We start from the raw sequence: 16,905 nt of genomic DNA on the forward strand, positions 1-16,905 counted from the left end.
CTACTCACTGCCTCTTCTCTCTACTCACTGCCTCTTCTCTCTACTCACTGCCTCTTCTCTCTACTCACTGCCTCTTCTCTCTACTCACTGCCTCTTCTCTCTACTCACTGCCTCTTCTCTCTACTCACTGCCTCTTCTCTCTACTCACTGCCTCTTCTCTACTCACTGCCTCTTCTCTCTACTCACTGCCTCTTCTCTCTACTCACTGCCTCTTCTCTCTACTCACTGCCTCTTCTCTCTACTCACTGCCTCTTCTCTCTACTCACTGCCTCTTCTCTCTACTCACTGCCTCTTCTCTCTACTCACTGCCTCTTCTCTCTACTCACTGCCTCTTCTCTCTACTCACTGCCTCTTCTCTCTACTCACTGCCTCTTCTCTCTACTCACTGCCTCTTCTCTCTACTCACTGCCTCTTCTCTCTACTCACTGCCTCTTCTCTCTACTCACTGCCTCTTCTCTCTACTCACTGCCTCTTCTCTCTACTCACTGCCTCTTCTCTCTACTCACTGCCTCTTCTCTCTACTCACTGCCTCTTCTCTCTACTCACTGCCTCTTCTCTCTACTCACTGCCTCTTCTCTCTACTCACTGCCTCTTCTCTCTACTCACTGCCTCTTCTCTCTACTCACTGCCTCTTCTCTCTACTCACTGCCTCTTCTCTCTACTCACTGCCTCTTCTCTCTACTCACTGCCAAACACTTTCTCCAGTTTCTAAATATGGCACATTTGAGAAATGTAAAAAAGAAAACCCAGCCAAAATACACACCAAGATGTTCAACCAAAACCGTCATGGAACAACCTAAACTTGTATATAGCCAAGTTATCGTTACTCATTGTGTATCTATTATTACTTTTATTATTACGTATTTAACTTTTCTATTATTTCTTTATCTCTGCATTGTTGGGAAGGGCCTGTAAGTAAGCATTTCACTGTTAGTCTACACCTGTTGTTTACGAAGTATATGATGAATAACATTTTATTTGAGGCTCCTGTCGCTCATCATTGTGTGCTTGTAAACAAACAACATGTGACTGGGGACTACCGGTAAGCTTCATAATGAAAAATAATGTGACAGGTGAAATGAAGAACGCGATCTGCTTTATCTCCTAACGTATTGCACAAGTTGACTGCAGGTATTTTTACCTGCTGGATTTGTTTGAACATCTTGGTGTGTATTTTGGCTGGACTTTCTTTTTTACATTTCTCAACCCTTTCTATTTTCATCATCACACTCAAAATACTAAGAGCTGATGTTTCCATTACAGAGTCTCCATTAAAGTTGAGAAAACTCCATGGAAGTTGCATCATGTTCATACATGAATCTGGTGATATCAGACGGCCTAGCCACGTCCTCAGAGCATGTGCAGACCAGCTGGCTGGTGTGTTTACGGACATATTAAATCTCTCCCTATCCCAGTCTGCTGTCCCCACTTGCTTCAAGATGTCCACCATTGTTCCTGTACCCAAGAAAGCAAAGGTAAATGAACTCAATGACTATCGCCCCGTAGCACTCACTTATGTCATCATTAAGTGCTTTGAGAGGCTAGTTAAGGATCATATCACCTCTACCTTACCTGACACCCTAGACCCACTTCAATTTGCTTACCGCCCCAATAGATCCACAGACGATGCAATCGCCATCGCACTGCACACTGCCCTATCCCATCTTGTCAAGAGGAATACCTATGTAAGAATGCTGTTCATTGACTATAGCTCAGCCTTCAACACCATAGTACCCTCCAAGCTCATCATTAAGCTTGAGGCCCTGGGTCTGAACCCCACCCTGTGCAACTAGGTCCTGGACTTCCTGACGGGCTGCCCCCAGGTGGTGAAGGTAGGAAACAACACCTCCACTTCGCAGATCCTCAACACTGGGGCCCCACAAGGGTGCGTGCTCAGCCGCCTCCTGTACTCCCTGTTCAGCCATGACTGTGTGGCCACGCACGCCTCCAACTCAATCATCAAGTTTGCAGACGACACAACAGTAGTAGGCCTGATTACCAACAATGACGAGACAGCCTACAGGGAGGAGGTGAGGGCCCTCGCGGAGTGGTGGAAATAACCTCTCCCTCAATGTCAACAAAACGAAGGAGCTGATCGTGTACTTCAGGAAACAGCAGAGGGAGCACGCCCCTATCCACATCGACGGGACCGCAGTGGAGAAGGTGAAAAGCTTCAAGTTCTTCTGCGTACACATCATTGACAATCTGAAATGGTCCACCCACACAGACAGTGTGGTGATGAAGGCACAACAGCGTCTCTTCAACCTCAGGAGGCTGAAGAAATTTGGCTTGGCCCCTAAGACCCTCACAAAATGTACAGATGCACAATTGAGAGCATCCTGTCGGGCTGTGTCACCGCCTGGTATGGCAACTGCACCACCCGCAACTGCAGGGCTCTCCAGAGGGTGGTGCGGTCTGCCCAACGCATCACCGGGGGCACATTGCCTTCCCTCCAGGAAACCTACAGCACCCGATGTCACAGGAAGGCCAAAAAGATCATCAAGGACATCAACCACCCGAGCCACGGCCTGTTCACCCCGCTATCATCCAGAAGGTGAGGTCAGTACAGGTGCATCAAAGCTGGGAGCGAGAGACTGAAAAACAGCTTCTATCTCAAGGCCAACAGACTGTTAAATAGCCATCACTAGCAGGCTACCACCTGGTTACTCAACCCTGCAGCTTAGAGGCTGCTGCCCTATATACATAGACATGGAATCACTGGCCACTTTAATAATGGAACACTAGTCACTTTAATAATGTTTACATACTGCTTTACTCATTTCATATGTATATACTGTATTCTATCCTACTGTATTTTAGTCTACGCCACTCCGACATTGCTCAACCTAATATTTATATATTTCATAATTCCATCCTTTTACTTTTAGATTTGTGTGTATTGTTGTGAATTGTTAGATACTACTGCACTGTTGGAGCTAGGAACAGAAGCATTTCGCTACACCTGCAATAACATCTGCTAAATATGTGACCAATAAAATTGGATTTGATTTTTGATATTCCAACCAGCTTCCATTCTTCCATACATGCAAGGAGAGGTGTCGAAACGGAAGCTGGAGTGACTGGGGTGTTAAAATACTCATCGCTCCTTGGGCTGAAAGCGGGGTAGTTGCCATGCCTGAGAAATGACATTATGGCCTGTTTCAATTCCATTCAGTGTAGATAGATGGTAGTGGATTTTTATGTCCATATTATGTGGTTGCTATATAATATGGATGCAGAACAAAAGATTATGCAGTGCTTTTTTCTTCAGGCATGTAGCAGGGACACCTCGAATCAGCTTCCAAAGCTAACTAAACCAAAAATATAACTGAACTGAACTGTAGGCTACTGTAACTGATGCATCCCCTTCTAGTATTACCAGCTACTGACTATCCATGGCAATATAGAATAGAATATGGTCTATCTCTGATAAGGCTTACCTCCAGCCGTTGTGGTGCAGGTAAGTAAAGGCCCCGTCCACAACACTGGCAATAAACTGGCCGGCCGTGATGAAGAGGGTGTAAATGGTGACCAGCTGACCCCTCAGGTGTGGTGGGGAGACCTCCGCAAGGTAAACAGGAACCGTCATGGAGGCAATCCCTAAAAGGGGGGAGATCAACTTTGCTGATCAAATCATTCCCCTGGCTGTCAGGTTATGGACAGTAATGTCTTTATATGTGTTTTTGGCAAGGTTCTAAGAAATGATTCACAATTCATCTCACTTTTTGGATGAGTTTACCTAAAGTATATCTTCACTACCTGCCCTTGGTAAACCTTACAAAGACATAGGTGTTTGTAAAGACTTCCAAACAAATCATATATTCCTGGCTTGGAAAATAACCACTTGGACATGTAAAACTGGTCAGTCAGTCATGGCTCTCAGTTTGGTTAATGTTAGGTTACTTGTCCAGTAAATGTTTGAACTAAATAAACATACCTTACCTATTCCCAAACCAACTGTAATCCTTCCGACAAGAAGAACCTCCTTGTTTGGAGCAGCACCTAACACAACTCCTCCGGCAGTGAAAATGAAGCTCGCCATTAGTATGCAGATCCTGCGCCCGAAGAGCCCATTCAGAGCCCCGCCAGCCAGGGCAGAGAGCGCCGCTGCACCCACAGTACTGGAGACCAACAACTCCTGCCATAGAGCGGTCAAATGCATTTCTTTTTTCAGGAGAAGCATTGCCCCGGAGACCACCCCGGTGTCATAGCCAAAAAGGAAGCCGCCCAGGGCTGAAAAAAACGCCAAGACGTACACGAACACCGGTGTGACATCCTGGTTGGTGGCGAGCTCCGGTTCGCGGGCGGCAGAGGTGACGCCCGGGTTGTTGATGCTCGATTCAGACGGCGCTCTTATGAGACTCCGCCGCTCTCTATCGTCCGTCACTTTCTTCCTCATGCCGCCAATAGGTTTGCTCATACTACGCAGATTGTATTCATTGTCGTTTCTGTTGAGGGACATAAACAGAAACAACTTCACAAAAGTTCAACCAGGGCAGAGAAAAATAGATACCTGAGTAGGCTATACAGGTAACTCCGTTTCCATTTCCATTCACTCAGGTCATTTGCGCCTGAAATGGAGGGGAGCGAACAGCCTACAGCAGTCAATTTTGGTTGGTCACTGAGTGAAGGGTGTGAATGTATGACGCTAGAATAAAATCAGCTGTGATTACTCACGAGAAAAGTCAAACATGTTTATAACACGTTATAATATTCCAATCCATATTCCCTATTTCTAACCCGGAATGTATTGCTCTGTAAACGAAGTAGGCCGAACAATTTCAGCATTTTCCCCAACCACAAAATATTATATAGGGAAATAAGAAATAGGCCTGTAGGCTACTGTTTTCTTATTTCCCCAAAACATTATAAAATATAGAATAGCGAACCATTACGGCTAAGGGAGGTGAAATGAAGGCAAACCGAGTGTACGATGTCCATTATAGTGAATGGATGACGAAAATACAAAATAAGACTAAATGTACAAATCCCAAAAAGGAAATTAACTCAAACAAGTATTTGCTGAATAAACTTTTCAAGATAGGCCTAATTAAACAGCTAAACATATGCCTAAACCGCACAGCCAGCAGCATGATGTCCATTAGACCCACAGCAGCCCCTGTGCTACAGAACTTAAAGCAGACTGCTTTTTATATACATGGCAATTCACCATCCAATAACAGGGGCAAAGTGGTCTACCCCAATGACGTCTCACTAATCAATAATAGTGCGCACGGATTTCTATGAGTGTGCACCTCTGGACAGGGAAGCCCTTTGGCCAAGCACGAGAACAGCTGATCAGAACCTCGGTCGAAGTTAGATCGGAACCAGGAAGTAACTGAGTTTGAAATGTTTGTTAGAGCAAACAAAATACTTGATGCTTGACAACTTGTTTCCCAACAAATGTAGGTAGGCCTAACTGCCGTGTGTGGAGCTGTTACAAATGATAAAGAACACAGATAAATAGGCCTAAGGAATGGCGGACTGGTCATATTCAGGTAGAAACGAGATGCAATCATTTCGCTACAGTCGCAGTAACATCTGTTAAATATGTGTATGTGACCAATAACATTTAATTTGATTTGACAAGAAACTCAACTAGACTATTGCTGCGTTGACGTGCTAGTCGGAACTAAAAAACTCTGAAATGTCCGACTCGCTTACTGGTTGTAGTTACCTACACGTACCGCGTTCAACGAATCAGTAAGTCGGACATTACCGAATTTCCTAGTTCCGACTAGCATGTGAACGCGGCATATATGGCTGCTATTTAGGCTAGGCTGCTCTCGCTTGTTATCGCCACTCTTGTTTTTGGTTTCCACTAGTTACCACAGCCACAAAGTCAAAATGGGTTAAATCGTAAAAATCCATGACAACAAGACATTCGATTTTTGGTCTTAATGTGAGGTTAGGGTTAGGCATAAAGTGTGGTTAAGGTTCGGTTTAAAATCACATTTTAAGAAGATGAATTGTAGAAATAGGCGGTGTTTATAACTTTATGGCTGTGGTAACTAGTTACGAGTTACAACAGTAACTAGTTACGACCCTTGTGTCTGGTGGTGTGCCGTAAAGTGATTCGTTGAACGGCGCATTAAGCATTGATTCATAGAACAATTGGAACGCCCAGACAGTGGTGTCCACTAGTTACCACAGCCACAAAGTCAAAATGGGCTATAACGTAAAAATGCTGGCATATTTTTGTTGTTGCTTTTTGGTCTTAATTTAAGGTTCGGCATAAGGTTAGCAGAGTGGTTAAGGTTACATTTAAAATCACATTGTAAGAAGATCAACTGTAGAAATAGGCGGTGTTTATGACTGTGGTAAATAGTTACGAGTAGCAGACCGTGATTTTTTTTAACGAGTAACTAGTTACGACCCTTGTGTCTGGTGGTGTGCCGTAAAGTGATTCGTTGAACGGCGCATTACGCATCGATTCATAGAACAATTGGAACGCCCAGACAGTAGTTTCCACTAGTTACCACAGCCACAAAGTCAAAATTGGCTATAACGTAAAAATGCTGGCATTTTTGTTGTTGTTGCTTTGTGGTCTTAATTTAAGGTTCGGCATAAGGTTAGCAGTGTGGTTAAGGTTAGGTTTAAAATCACATTGTAAGAAGATACACTGTAGAAATAGGCGGCTTTGTGGCTGTGGTAACTAGTGACGACCGCACAGACTGGCCTAGGTCCGCTTCCAGTTCTATCCTAGTCGCTTATCTATTAGTGAATATGCAAAGAACTGTAAATGCTCAATGGAAAGTTTGGAACTCTTCACACGCCGTTCGGAGTTTTTCCCAGAAGGAAGTAGGCTACAGCTGCGCTTGCAGAATAACACAACAACACACAAGGACCAGCTTATTAGAAAATATTACCTTTAGGGACGATCATCTTTGGTCAAGTTTTCTGGGATGTGGCCAAACAGCTGACTCTGCTGCTGTCTTCTCTAGGCTATGCTACCAAACGTGTAGTTTTACTGGTCATATGATTCATCTAGCGATTGGCGAGGGAAGGAGTCACGCCTGTAGCCGGGACGTCATTGAATTCTTAAGTCGAAACAACCTCCACAGGGGTATAGCCTACATTAAAAAAGAGGAACTTGTCGAATCGAATTTGAGAAATACTAGTACGCCAACTTCTAACTTTGGGTCAGCTGCCGTATTATGCTATGCGTTCAGTTACATTGTTAGTGTGTCTTCAATGGCTACAAGTTACAGGAGCCCACTTTCTTCAGTGCAACGTTGTTGTTATTCATGCAGTCCATTGTCGCTTTTGGAGGATTGTAACTATAGATAAATGCATTTAAAGTCTTCATTTATCGAACAACATATCAAATACCATGGTTAACAAGGAGGAACTGGAAGAAAGATTGAAAAAACTATTAGTGAGGTTGAAAAACCAACAGGAGGGGAAGCAGTTGAGTACCCTGGTTCAGATCATCCAAGACCTTATTTTCCTGGCGCACACTGATGACTGTGGTAAGAAACCATACATTATAGTTATTTACTAGAATATTTAATACTATTTTCCGTCATTTATACCAATTTATAGTTGCCTACTGATTGTGCATTTGTGTTTAAACTCTCCATGCAGTGTACTTACTGTAGGACAGTTGTTTACATGTATAAAGTGTCAATTTCAGACTTCTGTTATTCTCATCTATCTAAGCCAGGCAATTGTTAAAGTTACACCCAGTTAAAAATAGAAATGAGCATGTCTATGTTTATCTCATTATTGAACTGAAAGAACATGTCATTCTCTCTTCTGCTCTCTCCTGTTGTCTCCCTCCCCTCTCCCTCTCCTCTGTTTCTCCTCTCCTCTCTCTCCTGTCCCTCTCCTCCTCTCCTCTCTCTCCTCCGTCTCTCCTCTGTCTCCCCTCTCCCCTGACTCTCCTCTCCCGACTCCCCTCGCCGCTGACTCCCCTCTCCTGTCTCCCCTCTCCTCTGTCTCCCCTCTTCTCTGTCTCCCCTCTCTGTCTCTGCTCTGTCTCCCCTCTCCTCTGTCTCCCCTCTCCTCTGTCTCCCCTCTCCTCTGTCTCCCCTCTCCTCTGTCTTCCCTCTCCTCTGTCTCTCCTCTCTCCTGTCTCCCCTCTCCTATCTCTCCTCTGTCTCTCGTCTGTCTCTCCTCTGTCTCCCCTCTCCTCTGTCTCCCCTCGCATCTGTCTCTCCTCTGTCTCCCATCTCCTCTGTCTCTCCTCTCCTCTGATCTTTTCTGTCAGCAGCAGAGCTTTTTGAGGATAAAGATGTCCATGGGCCTCTTATGGTGGTGTTGTCGACTTACAGCGACAGCAGAGGGGTGCAACAGGTAATCCATTATCACAACTCACTGCATCAGCCAGCTGAGCACTATTGTCTTTACACATATAATACAGTTATACTGTAGTACTAAACAAGCAGAAGGCCTGGATAAGAGTTTCTGCTAAATGACTAAAATGTAAGTCCCTACGATAGGTGAATCTGAAATCTCAGTATCAATTCAAAGTGAAACTGAATACCTGCTTGGGTCACATGACCTCATCTGTCAGGGTCACACTTTCCATTAGAGCTCTAGTGTGTGATATTCTTGTACAGTGTCACAACAACGATTGTAATGACTAGTTGTTAAGCTGTACTTACACTGTACTTGACTCGACTTACAGGAATATGTACACTGTCTTGTAAAGTGTAACCAGTCATTTTATATATACAGAAAGACTGGGAGTTTATTTTCCCTGCAGGTGGGATGGTCGTTGTTGTGTCGGCTGATGGAGATATGTCCTTCCACCTTGGACTCACTGGTCAAGCCCCTGGGAGCAGGGAAAGACTGGGATGTACTTGGAGTGCACCAGTAAGTAGTGGAAGACCTCCTTGCAGTATGTGTTCATCCAGCTAACTCAGGATATTGAGGGACTTTGTGGGTAGGAGGAGTTGTCCTTGTTTTGATATTATGTTCTTTCTGTCGGGGAACCACAAGGAAGGAAGTCCAAAGCCAGACAGGGAATTGAAAGGGCACAAATGCAAAAGAAGCCTATTGTTAAGACACTGTGTTCAGTGCTGTTAGTGCAAAAACCGAATAGAAAATTGTGTGTGTGTGCACATGCATGCATTTGTTTCTTGTGTGTGTGATTGTATATGTGCTCACCCCACTATGTTTTACCCTGTATTTGATTTGCAGGCAGATCCTTAAGGTGTTGTCCCAGCACAGTGGAGACTGCAGAGTGATGATGGTTGGGCTCAGGGCACTGGCTCTGCTCCTTAGATCAGGTACAATAACGCATCTTTTGAAAAGGACAGGAGAATACCTACCTCTTGCAGGTACATTGCAGCAATGCTTTCTTTGACCAATGGGTCTTAGTCAGCTCTTTTTATATGCTATTATATTAATATGTAATATATCGTTCATCTATCTTGTTCATCTGCAACAGTATCACCCACCTCCCATGACTCAAGATAACAACAGGCCATAGGCTTCTGGTGAACCACGACATGTTTATAATGTCCAGGGAGCAGAGTCACTCAACTAGAAATATGTTATGGTAGATGTTAAAAAGTCACTAGATCAGTCTAGCACACAAAAATGATTCCTAACAAAAAGAACAGTAAGATACCAGCATGCAGTGCCAGGTTAACTTCAGAATGAGCCATAGGCCTAAAGTACATACAGTAGCTCTTTGTAGCATACTATGTTAAAGACATGCTCCGGAACTTTGGCAAGTACTAAGTATTTTCTAAGCCTCAATGTGTAGTTGATATATGCATAATCTATGAGCTACAAAATCCCTAGTTTGAAAGCAACTGTTTTTCTGGAAGCTGTGCTGCATCATTTCCCTACATTTTCCCCCACGTGGGCCAGCCCCCTAGCAATTTGAGTTCTACCCAATGAGCTTCAGCCCCTCGCCATTTGAGTGACCGATAGCAAGATGCACACACAACAGAGCGAGAGAGAGAGAGCAATGAGAGAGAGAGCACATACACTACATGACCAAAAGTATGTGGACACCTGCTTTTCGAACATCTAATTAGAAAATCATGTGTCATGCCTGCTCCCGCTCCCCCTCCCTGGCGCTCGAGGGCGCAAGGCTGCCCATCATTACTCACACCTGTCACCATCGTTACACGCATCTGCGCTTCATTGGACTCACCTGGACTTCATCACTGGCTAATTACCTCCCCTATATCTGTCTGCTCCTCAGTTTGATCCCCGTATCTGCATTAATGTTGTTTTGTTTCCGTTGTCCAGACGCTGTCGGTGTTTTCTTCCTGTCTGTTTTTTCATTAAATGTTCACTCCCAGTACTTGCTTCTCGTCTCCCAGCGTCTGTCGTTACATCATGGGCATTAATATGGAGTTGGTCCCCCCTTTGCTGCTATAACAGCCTCCACTCTACTGGGAAGGCTTTCCACTAGATGTTGGAACATTGCTGCGGGGACTTGCTTCCATTTAGCCACAAGCATTAGTGAGGTCAGGCACTGATGTTGGGCGATTAGGCCTTCCTCGCAATCGGCGTTCCAATTAATCCCAAAGGTGTTCGATGGGGTTAAGGTCAGGGCTCTGTGCAGGCCAGTCAAGTTCTTCCACACCGATCTCGACAAACCATTTCCGTATGGACCTTGCTTTGTGCAGGGGGACTGAAACAGGAAACGGCTTTCCCAAAACTGTTGCCACAAAGTTGGAAGCACATAAACATCTAGAATGTCATTGCTGTAGCGTTAAAATTTCCCTTCACTGGAATTATTAAGGGACCTAGCCCGAACCATGAAAAACAGACCCAAACAATTATTCCTCCTCCACCAAACTTTACAATTGGCATTATGCATTGGAGCAGGTAGCGTTCTCCTGGCAGCCGCCAAACCCAGATTAGTTCGTCGGACTGCCAGATGGTGAAGCGTGATTCATCACTCCAGAGAACGCGTTTCCACTGCTCCAGAGTCCAATGGCGGCGAGCTTTACACCACTCCAGCCGACTGTGTGCGGCTGCTCGGCCATGGAAACCCATTTCATGAAGTTCCCGACGAACAATTATTGTGCTGACGTTGCTTCCAGAGGCAGTTTGGAACTCGGTAGTGAGTGTTGCAACCGAGGACAGACAATTTTTACGAGCTACGCACTTCAGCGCTCGGCGGTCCCGTTCTGTGAGCTTGTGTGGCCTACCACTTCGCGGCTGAGCCGTTGTTGCTCCTAAACGTTTCCACTTCACAATAACAGCACTTACAGTTGACCGGGAAGCTCTAGCAGGGCAGAAAGGTGGAAAGGTGGCATCCTATGACGGTGCCACGTTGAAAGTCACTGAGTTCATCAGTACGGGCCATTCTATTGTCAATGTTTGTCTATGGAGATCGCATGGCGGTGTGCTCGATTTTATACACCTGTCAGCAACGGGTGTGGCTGAAATAGCCAAATCCACTCATTTGAAGGGGTGTCCAGCTACTTATGGCAATTTAGTGTATTTGTGTAAACGCAGCCCTACAGCGAAACTACAGACACTGCGACGAGAACGTACCATCATACAGTATCTGCACATACAGTATGTGACGTGGTACTACATTTTCGGGGACTACTTTTGGCTCGTGAGCGCTACTTTCAGAACTGCTGGCTAAAAAGTATACAAAAGTAACGGAGAATCTCTTTAAGGCATTTTTGTTAAGGAATTCAAGGACTGTAAACATGGCATATACACATGACTGCCATATCATACCAAGTCATATCACTTTTTGCTGGCAGTGGTGTACAGTAAATGGACAAACATGACAGTGTATCACTTGTTTTTGCAGTTTGTGTCTGTAAGGAGGGGACGTTCCGATCGCGCTTAAGTGATAGGAATGCCCCCCCCAATTACAGGCACAAACTGCAAAAACAAGTGGTATAGTATACTATCAGACATTGTTTAAATTGTCAATGTCTTGTAACTGTACTCCACTACCAGCCCTCAGGCCAATAGTGTCCTCTCTGTTTATCTGTCATCAAGACACTCAATTCATCATATTGTCTAACTCAGCGTATCTCATCTCAAAGTCACTCTGTGTGTCGATTTCCGCCCTCAGTCAATTCCTTTCATTTATTGACAGATCATATAATAGATATGACATCATACCCATGGTTGCCAAGGAGCCCTTAGAATGCAGCAGATTTAATTAGGTCACATGGTCGTCATCCCCCCCCTCAGGTCCAACCCTCTAGTTAGTCAAAGGGACAGTACAGTATCAGTTGAGCCCAGTAACGTGAAGGTTAAGCGGGACAGAAATCTGCACACACAGCATAGGGGTTCCCAGGACTGTCCTTGAGGGTGAGGTATTTACAAGGTAGGAAGTAAACCTAGGTGCTTTCAGTTATTCTATGGGCGAAAGGTCACTGTGTCCTAAACCAGAGAAGCAATGAATCGAAAAAAACGATGATCCTGTATAAATAAGTCTATATGTTGATACACAACATTATAGAAGCCTTATGACGAGACATTATAAAGGTTCATACATGCTTATAACAAGTGATAAAACATTAGCCCTGCGGGGTCAGATTCAATTCAAGTGTCACCAGATGTTGTTTTCTCTGTGTCTAGATGCCATCGTGTTGTTGATTCGGGATGAGGAGGAGGACGTGTTTAGTTTGATTGTTGACGGGATGAAGGCTTTCCCCTCCAGTGAGCAGGTTCAGATTCAGGGCTGCCGTGCTCTCCAGCTGCTACTGGACAGAGGTGAGATATACACTGAGTGTACCGGACATTAGGAACACCTTCCTAATATTGAGTTGCACCCCCTTCTTTTGCCCTCAGAACAGCCTCAATTTGTCAGGGCATGGACTCTACAAGGTGTCAAAAGCGTTCCACAGGAATGCTGGCCCATGTGTCAAGTTGGCTGGATGTCCTTTGGGTGGTGGACCATTCTGGATACACACGGGAAACTGTTGAGTGTGAAAAACCCAGCATCGTTACAGTTCTTGAGACAAACCGGTGTGCCTGGCACCTACTACCATACCCCGTTCAAAGTCACTTAAATATTTTGTCTTGCCCATTCAGCCTCTGAATGGCACACATACACAATCCATGTCTCAATTGTCTTGAGGCTTAAAAATCCTTCTTTAACCTGTCTCCACCCCTTCATCTACACTGATTTGAAGTGGATTTAACAAGTGACATGAATAAGGGATCGTAGCTTTAACCTGGTTTTACCTGGTCAGTCTATGTCATGGAAAGAGCAGGTGTTCTTAATGTTCTGTCCACTCAGTGTAGATACCGAGTCATATTATTATTTACTAGAGGGTTGCATTGCAAGTTGGGGATTTTGCCTTGCCATCAAAATCTGCAAAGTAGTACTCATCACGTTTTGGGAAATTTTGATGTTCCTTGGGATTTTTCAGCCATATTCCTTCATACTCTTACTGATGTTGTGTTCGTCTCTGTGTTGGCAGTGTCTGATGACGACCTGGTAGAGTTTCTGGAGAACCAGGACCACAGTGTGGTTCTAGGTGCTCTTCACCGTTTCCACGACAGTGAAGACCTGGTTCTGCAGGCCATGAAGGTTCTTCTTCCTCTAGCAGGCCCTGGTAAGTCCCCAATAAAGAATAATAAACAAAACGTGTCTGTTTATCCCCCCCGCCCCCCTCCCCTCTGGAATTATTGTAATTTCTATTCTGGCTGCTAGACCCACTGTAGACATTTAATTAGATTTGAGCCTTTTCTCAAAGATTTGTAGATTTTCTCAGTAAAGATATAGCTGTGGGTTTGTAACAAGCAGATGCTTGTCTTACTCCTCACAATGATTGTCTTAATTTGAGTTGATTGAATGTCAAGCCTGTTGTGGTATGGGAAATCACCATGTTGTTGTTCTTGTTCTCTGACGAATGTGTAGGTCATGTGTATCATGGCACAGATTGTATTATTTTTGTGTTTTCTTGTCTGTAAGGTTGCACAATTCTGGCAACTTTCTCAAAATTCCCATATTTGCCAGAAATCCTTGGAATCAGGAGGGGATAAGCAAGCAATCCGGGAATCCTCCAGGCTCCAACCTGGATTTCTGGAAAACCTGTTAATTTTGAGAAAGTTACCAGAATTGTGCAACCCTACAGACAAGAAAACACAAAAAGACTACTCTGTTTCATTTGCTGCTGACATTGTTTCCCTTTGGGGATCAATGAAGTATTAATCTATCTATCTATCAATCATTCAATCAATCGCAGCCAGTAACGTGGAGATCCTGATGTCGGGGGGAGAGAGGTGTTACAGTGTGGTGGCTGGAGCCATGGAGTTGTTCCCAGAGGTTGAGGCACTGCAGGAGGTCGGCTGCTGTCTGTTCACAAAGTTTACATCAGGTCAGTTCCAGGGTGAAAGGGTCAGAGGTCATGAGCAGTAGGATTCAAAGCCACAATACTTTATTAGTTTTTTAGCCACACGACAGCCCTGCAACTTCCTATAACGTTGAGAGATGAGGCTGGGGAAACCCCCTGGACACCACAAACACATCCCTCCCTAATAGTTTTGTTTTTGTCTTTCAGAAAGATATTGTAGTATCCTGGTGCTGAATGGGTTGCATAGGGTCACTGTAAGAGCATGTTTGACTTACCCTGAGAACGCCACTCTACAAGCTGCTGCGCTCTCCTGTCTGGCTGCCCTCAGTGAGTACACACACACACACACACACACACACACACACACACACACACACACACACACACACACACACACACACAGTTTGCTGACAACACCACGGTTGTAGGCCTACAGGGACAACAAGACAGCCTAAAGGGAGGAGGTAAGTGAACTGGCATTGTGGTGTCATGACAACAACCTGTCCCTCAATGTCAGCAAAACAAAGAAGTTGGTTGTTGACTTCAGGAGGCATAGGAGGGAACATGCCCCGATCCACATCAACGGGACTGCAGTAAAAAGAGTCACAAGTTTTAACTTCCCCGGCGTCCACATCATGCACTAACAACACCACCACTCTTGTCAAGAGGGCGCAACAGCGTCTCTACTTCCTAAGGTGGCTGAAGAAATTCAACATGCCACCACTGGTCCTCTCCAAATACTACCGCTGCACCATCGAGAGCGTCCTGACCGGTTGCACCACGGCCTGGTACGGGAATTGCTCCATCCACGACTGCAAGGCCCTCCAGGGCGTGGTGAAAAACGGCCCAGTACATCACCGGGACCGTGCTCCCACCCATCCAGGACATCTACTCAAAACCGTGCCTGAGGAAGGCACACAGCATCATCAAGGACCCCACACAGCCCAGTCACGAGCTGTTCTCTCCCTTACCATCGTTCAGACGGTATCGGAGCATGAGGTCTGATACCAACAGGCTCAGAGACAGTTTCTATCCACAGTGCCTTGCAAAAGTATTCATCCCCCTTGGCGTTTTTCCTATTTTGGTGCATTACAACCTGTAATTTAAATGGATTTTTATTTGGATTTCATGTAATGGACATACACAAAATAGTCCAAATTGGTGAAGTGAAATGAAAAACCACCAAGCAAGCGTCACCATGAAGACCAAGGAGCTCTCCAAACAGGTCAGGGACAAAGTTGTGGAGAAGTACAGATCAGGCTTGGGTTATAAAAAATATCTGAAACTTTGAACACCCACGGAGCACCATTAAATCCATTTATTAAAAAATGGAAAGAATATGGCACCACAACAAACCTGCCAAGAGAGGGCCGCCCACCAAAACTCACAGACCAGGCAAGGGGAGCATTAATCAGAGAGGCAACAAAGAGACCAAAGATAACCCTGAAGGAGCTGCAAAGCTCCACAGCTGAGATTGGCGTATCTGTCCATAGGACCACTTTAAGCCGTACACTCCACAGAGCTGGGCTTTCCAGAAGAGTGGCCAGAAAAAAACCATTGCTTAAAGAAACAAATAAGCAAACACGTTTGGTGTTCGCCAAAAGGCATGTGGGAGACTCCCCAAACATATGGAAGAAGGTACTCTGGTCAGATGAGACTAAAATTGAGCTTTTTGGCCATCAAGGAAAACGCTATGTCTGGCGCAAACCCAACACCTCTCATCACCCCGAGAACACCATCCCCACAGTGAAGCATGGTGGTGGCAGCATCATGCTGTGGGGATGTTTTCCATCAGCAGGGACTGGGAAACTGGTCAGAATTGAAGGAATGATGGATGGGGCTAAATACAGGGAAATTCTTGAGGGAAACCTGTTTCAGTCTTCCAGAGATTTGAGACTGGGACGGAGGTTCACCTTCCAGCAGGACAATGACCCTAAGCATACTGCTAAAGCAACACTTGAGTGGTTTAAGGGGAAACATTTAAATGTCTTGGAATGGCCTAGTCAAAGCCCAGACCTCAATCCAAATGAGAATCTGTGGTATGACTTAAAGATTGCTGTACACCAGCAGAACCCATCCAACTTGAAGGAGCTGGAGCAGTTTTGCCTTGAAGAATGGGCAAAAACCCCAGTGGCTAGATGTGCCAAGCTTATAGAGACATACCCCAAGAGACGTGCAGCTGTAATTGCTGCAAAATGTGGCTCTACAAAGTATTGACTTTGGGGGGGTGAATAGTTATGCACGCTCAAATTTTCTGTTTGTTACACAATAAAAAATATTTTGCATCTTCAAAGTGGTAGGCATGTGTAAATCAAATGATACAAACCACCCAAAAATCCATTTTAATTCCAGGTTGTAAGGCAACAAAATAGGAAAAATGCCAAGGGGGGTGAATACTTTCACAAGCCACTGTACAAACCATCAGACTGCTGAACACTTGAACTGGGCTGACCACCTGCTCTGATTCTCCGCAACTTAGCACACATGCACACACCCACACAGACATACACACACACACACACACACACATACATTCATGCTACACACACATCACAACTTATTATACTGCTCAGTTTATACACTGCCCCCCATCCTCCCTTCCCCAAAACACGTGTAAATATTGGACTATAAATTGTACCTTCCTGTTTTATACTTA

At 44.9% G+C, this 16,905-nt stretch overlaps 2 protein-coding genes across 6 annotated transcripts in view; one reads left to right on the forward strand and one right to left on the reverse strand.

Annotated features, from left to right (window-relative positions):
* LOC121531660 (proton myo-inositol cotransporter-like) overlaps nt 1-6,956 on the reverse strand; it is a 41,897-nt gene extending 34,941 nt beyond the window's left edge. Inside the window, exons 1-3 of one of the 2 annotated variants that reach the window (XM_041837020.1) lie at nt 6,870-6,956; nt 3,943-4,448; nt 3,441-3,600 (exon numbers count right to left, since the gene is read on the reverse strand). In XM_041837020.1, the coding sequence (XP_041692954.1) occupies nt 3,441-3,600; nt 3,943-4,420 (638 nt within the window). In that variant the 5' untranslated portion in view covers nt 4,421-4,448; nt 6,870-6,956. Of the gene's footprint in view, nt 1-3,440; nt 3,601-3,942; nt 4,609-6,869 lie in introns of those variants that run through there. The other variant, XM_041837019.1, reaches the window with a different exon arrangement.
* A 375-nt stretch (nt 6,957-7,331) lies between these two features.
* Nucleotides 7,332-16,905, forward strand: part of lrrk2 (leucine-rich repeat kinase 2) — a 60,696-nt gene continuing 51,122 nt past the window's right edge. For 3 of the 4 annotated variants that reach the window (XM_041837015.2, XM_041837018.2, XM_041837017.2), the window contains exons 1-8: nt 7,332-7,472; nt 8,213-8,298; nt 8,711-8,820; nt 9,148-9,236; nt 12,526-12,660; nt 13,374-13,508; nt 14,142-14,273; nt 14,457-14,576. In XM_041837015.2, the coding sequence (XP_041692949.2) occupies nt 7,334-7,472; nt 8,213-8,298; nt 8,711-8,820; nt 9,148-9,236; nt 12,526-12,660; nt 13,374-13,508; nt 14,142-14,273; nt 14,457-14,576 (946 nt within the window). In that variant the 5' untranslated portion in view covers nt 7,332-7,333. The remainder of the gene's footprint in view (nt 7,473-8,212; nt 8,299-8,710; nt 8,821-9,147; nt 9,237-12,525; nt 12,661-13,373; nt 13,509-14,141; nt 14,274-14,456; nt 14,577-16,905) is intronic. The other variant, XM_041837016.2, reaches the window with a different exon arrangement.

Source organism: Coregonus clupeaformis, chromosome 19 (genome assembly GCF_020615455.1).
Source record: "Coregonus clupeaformis isolate EN_2021a chromosome 19, ASM2061545v1, whole genome shotgun sequence".
Taxonomy (NCBI): Eukaryota; Metazoa; Chordata; class Actinopteri; order Salmoniformes; family Salmonidae; genus Coregonus; species Coregonus clupeaformis.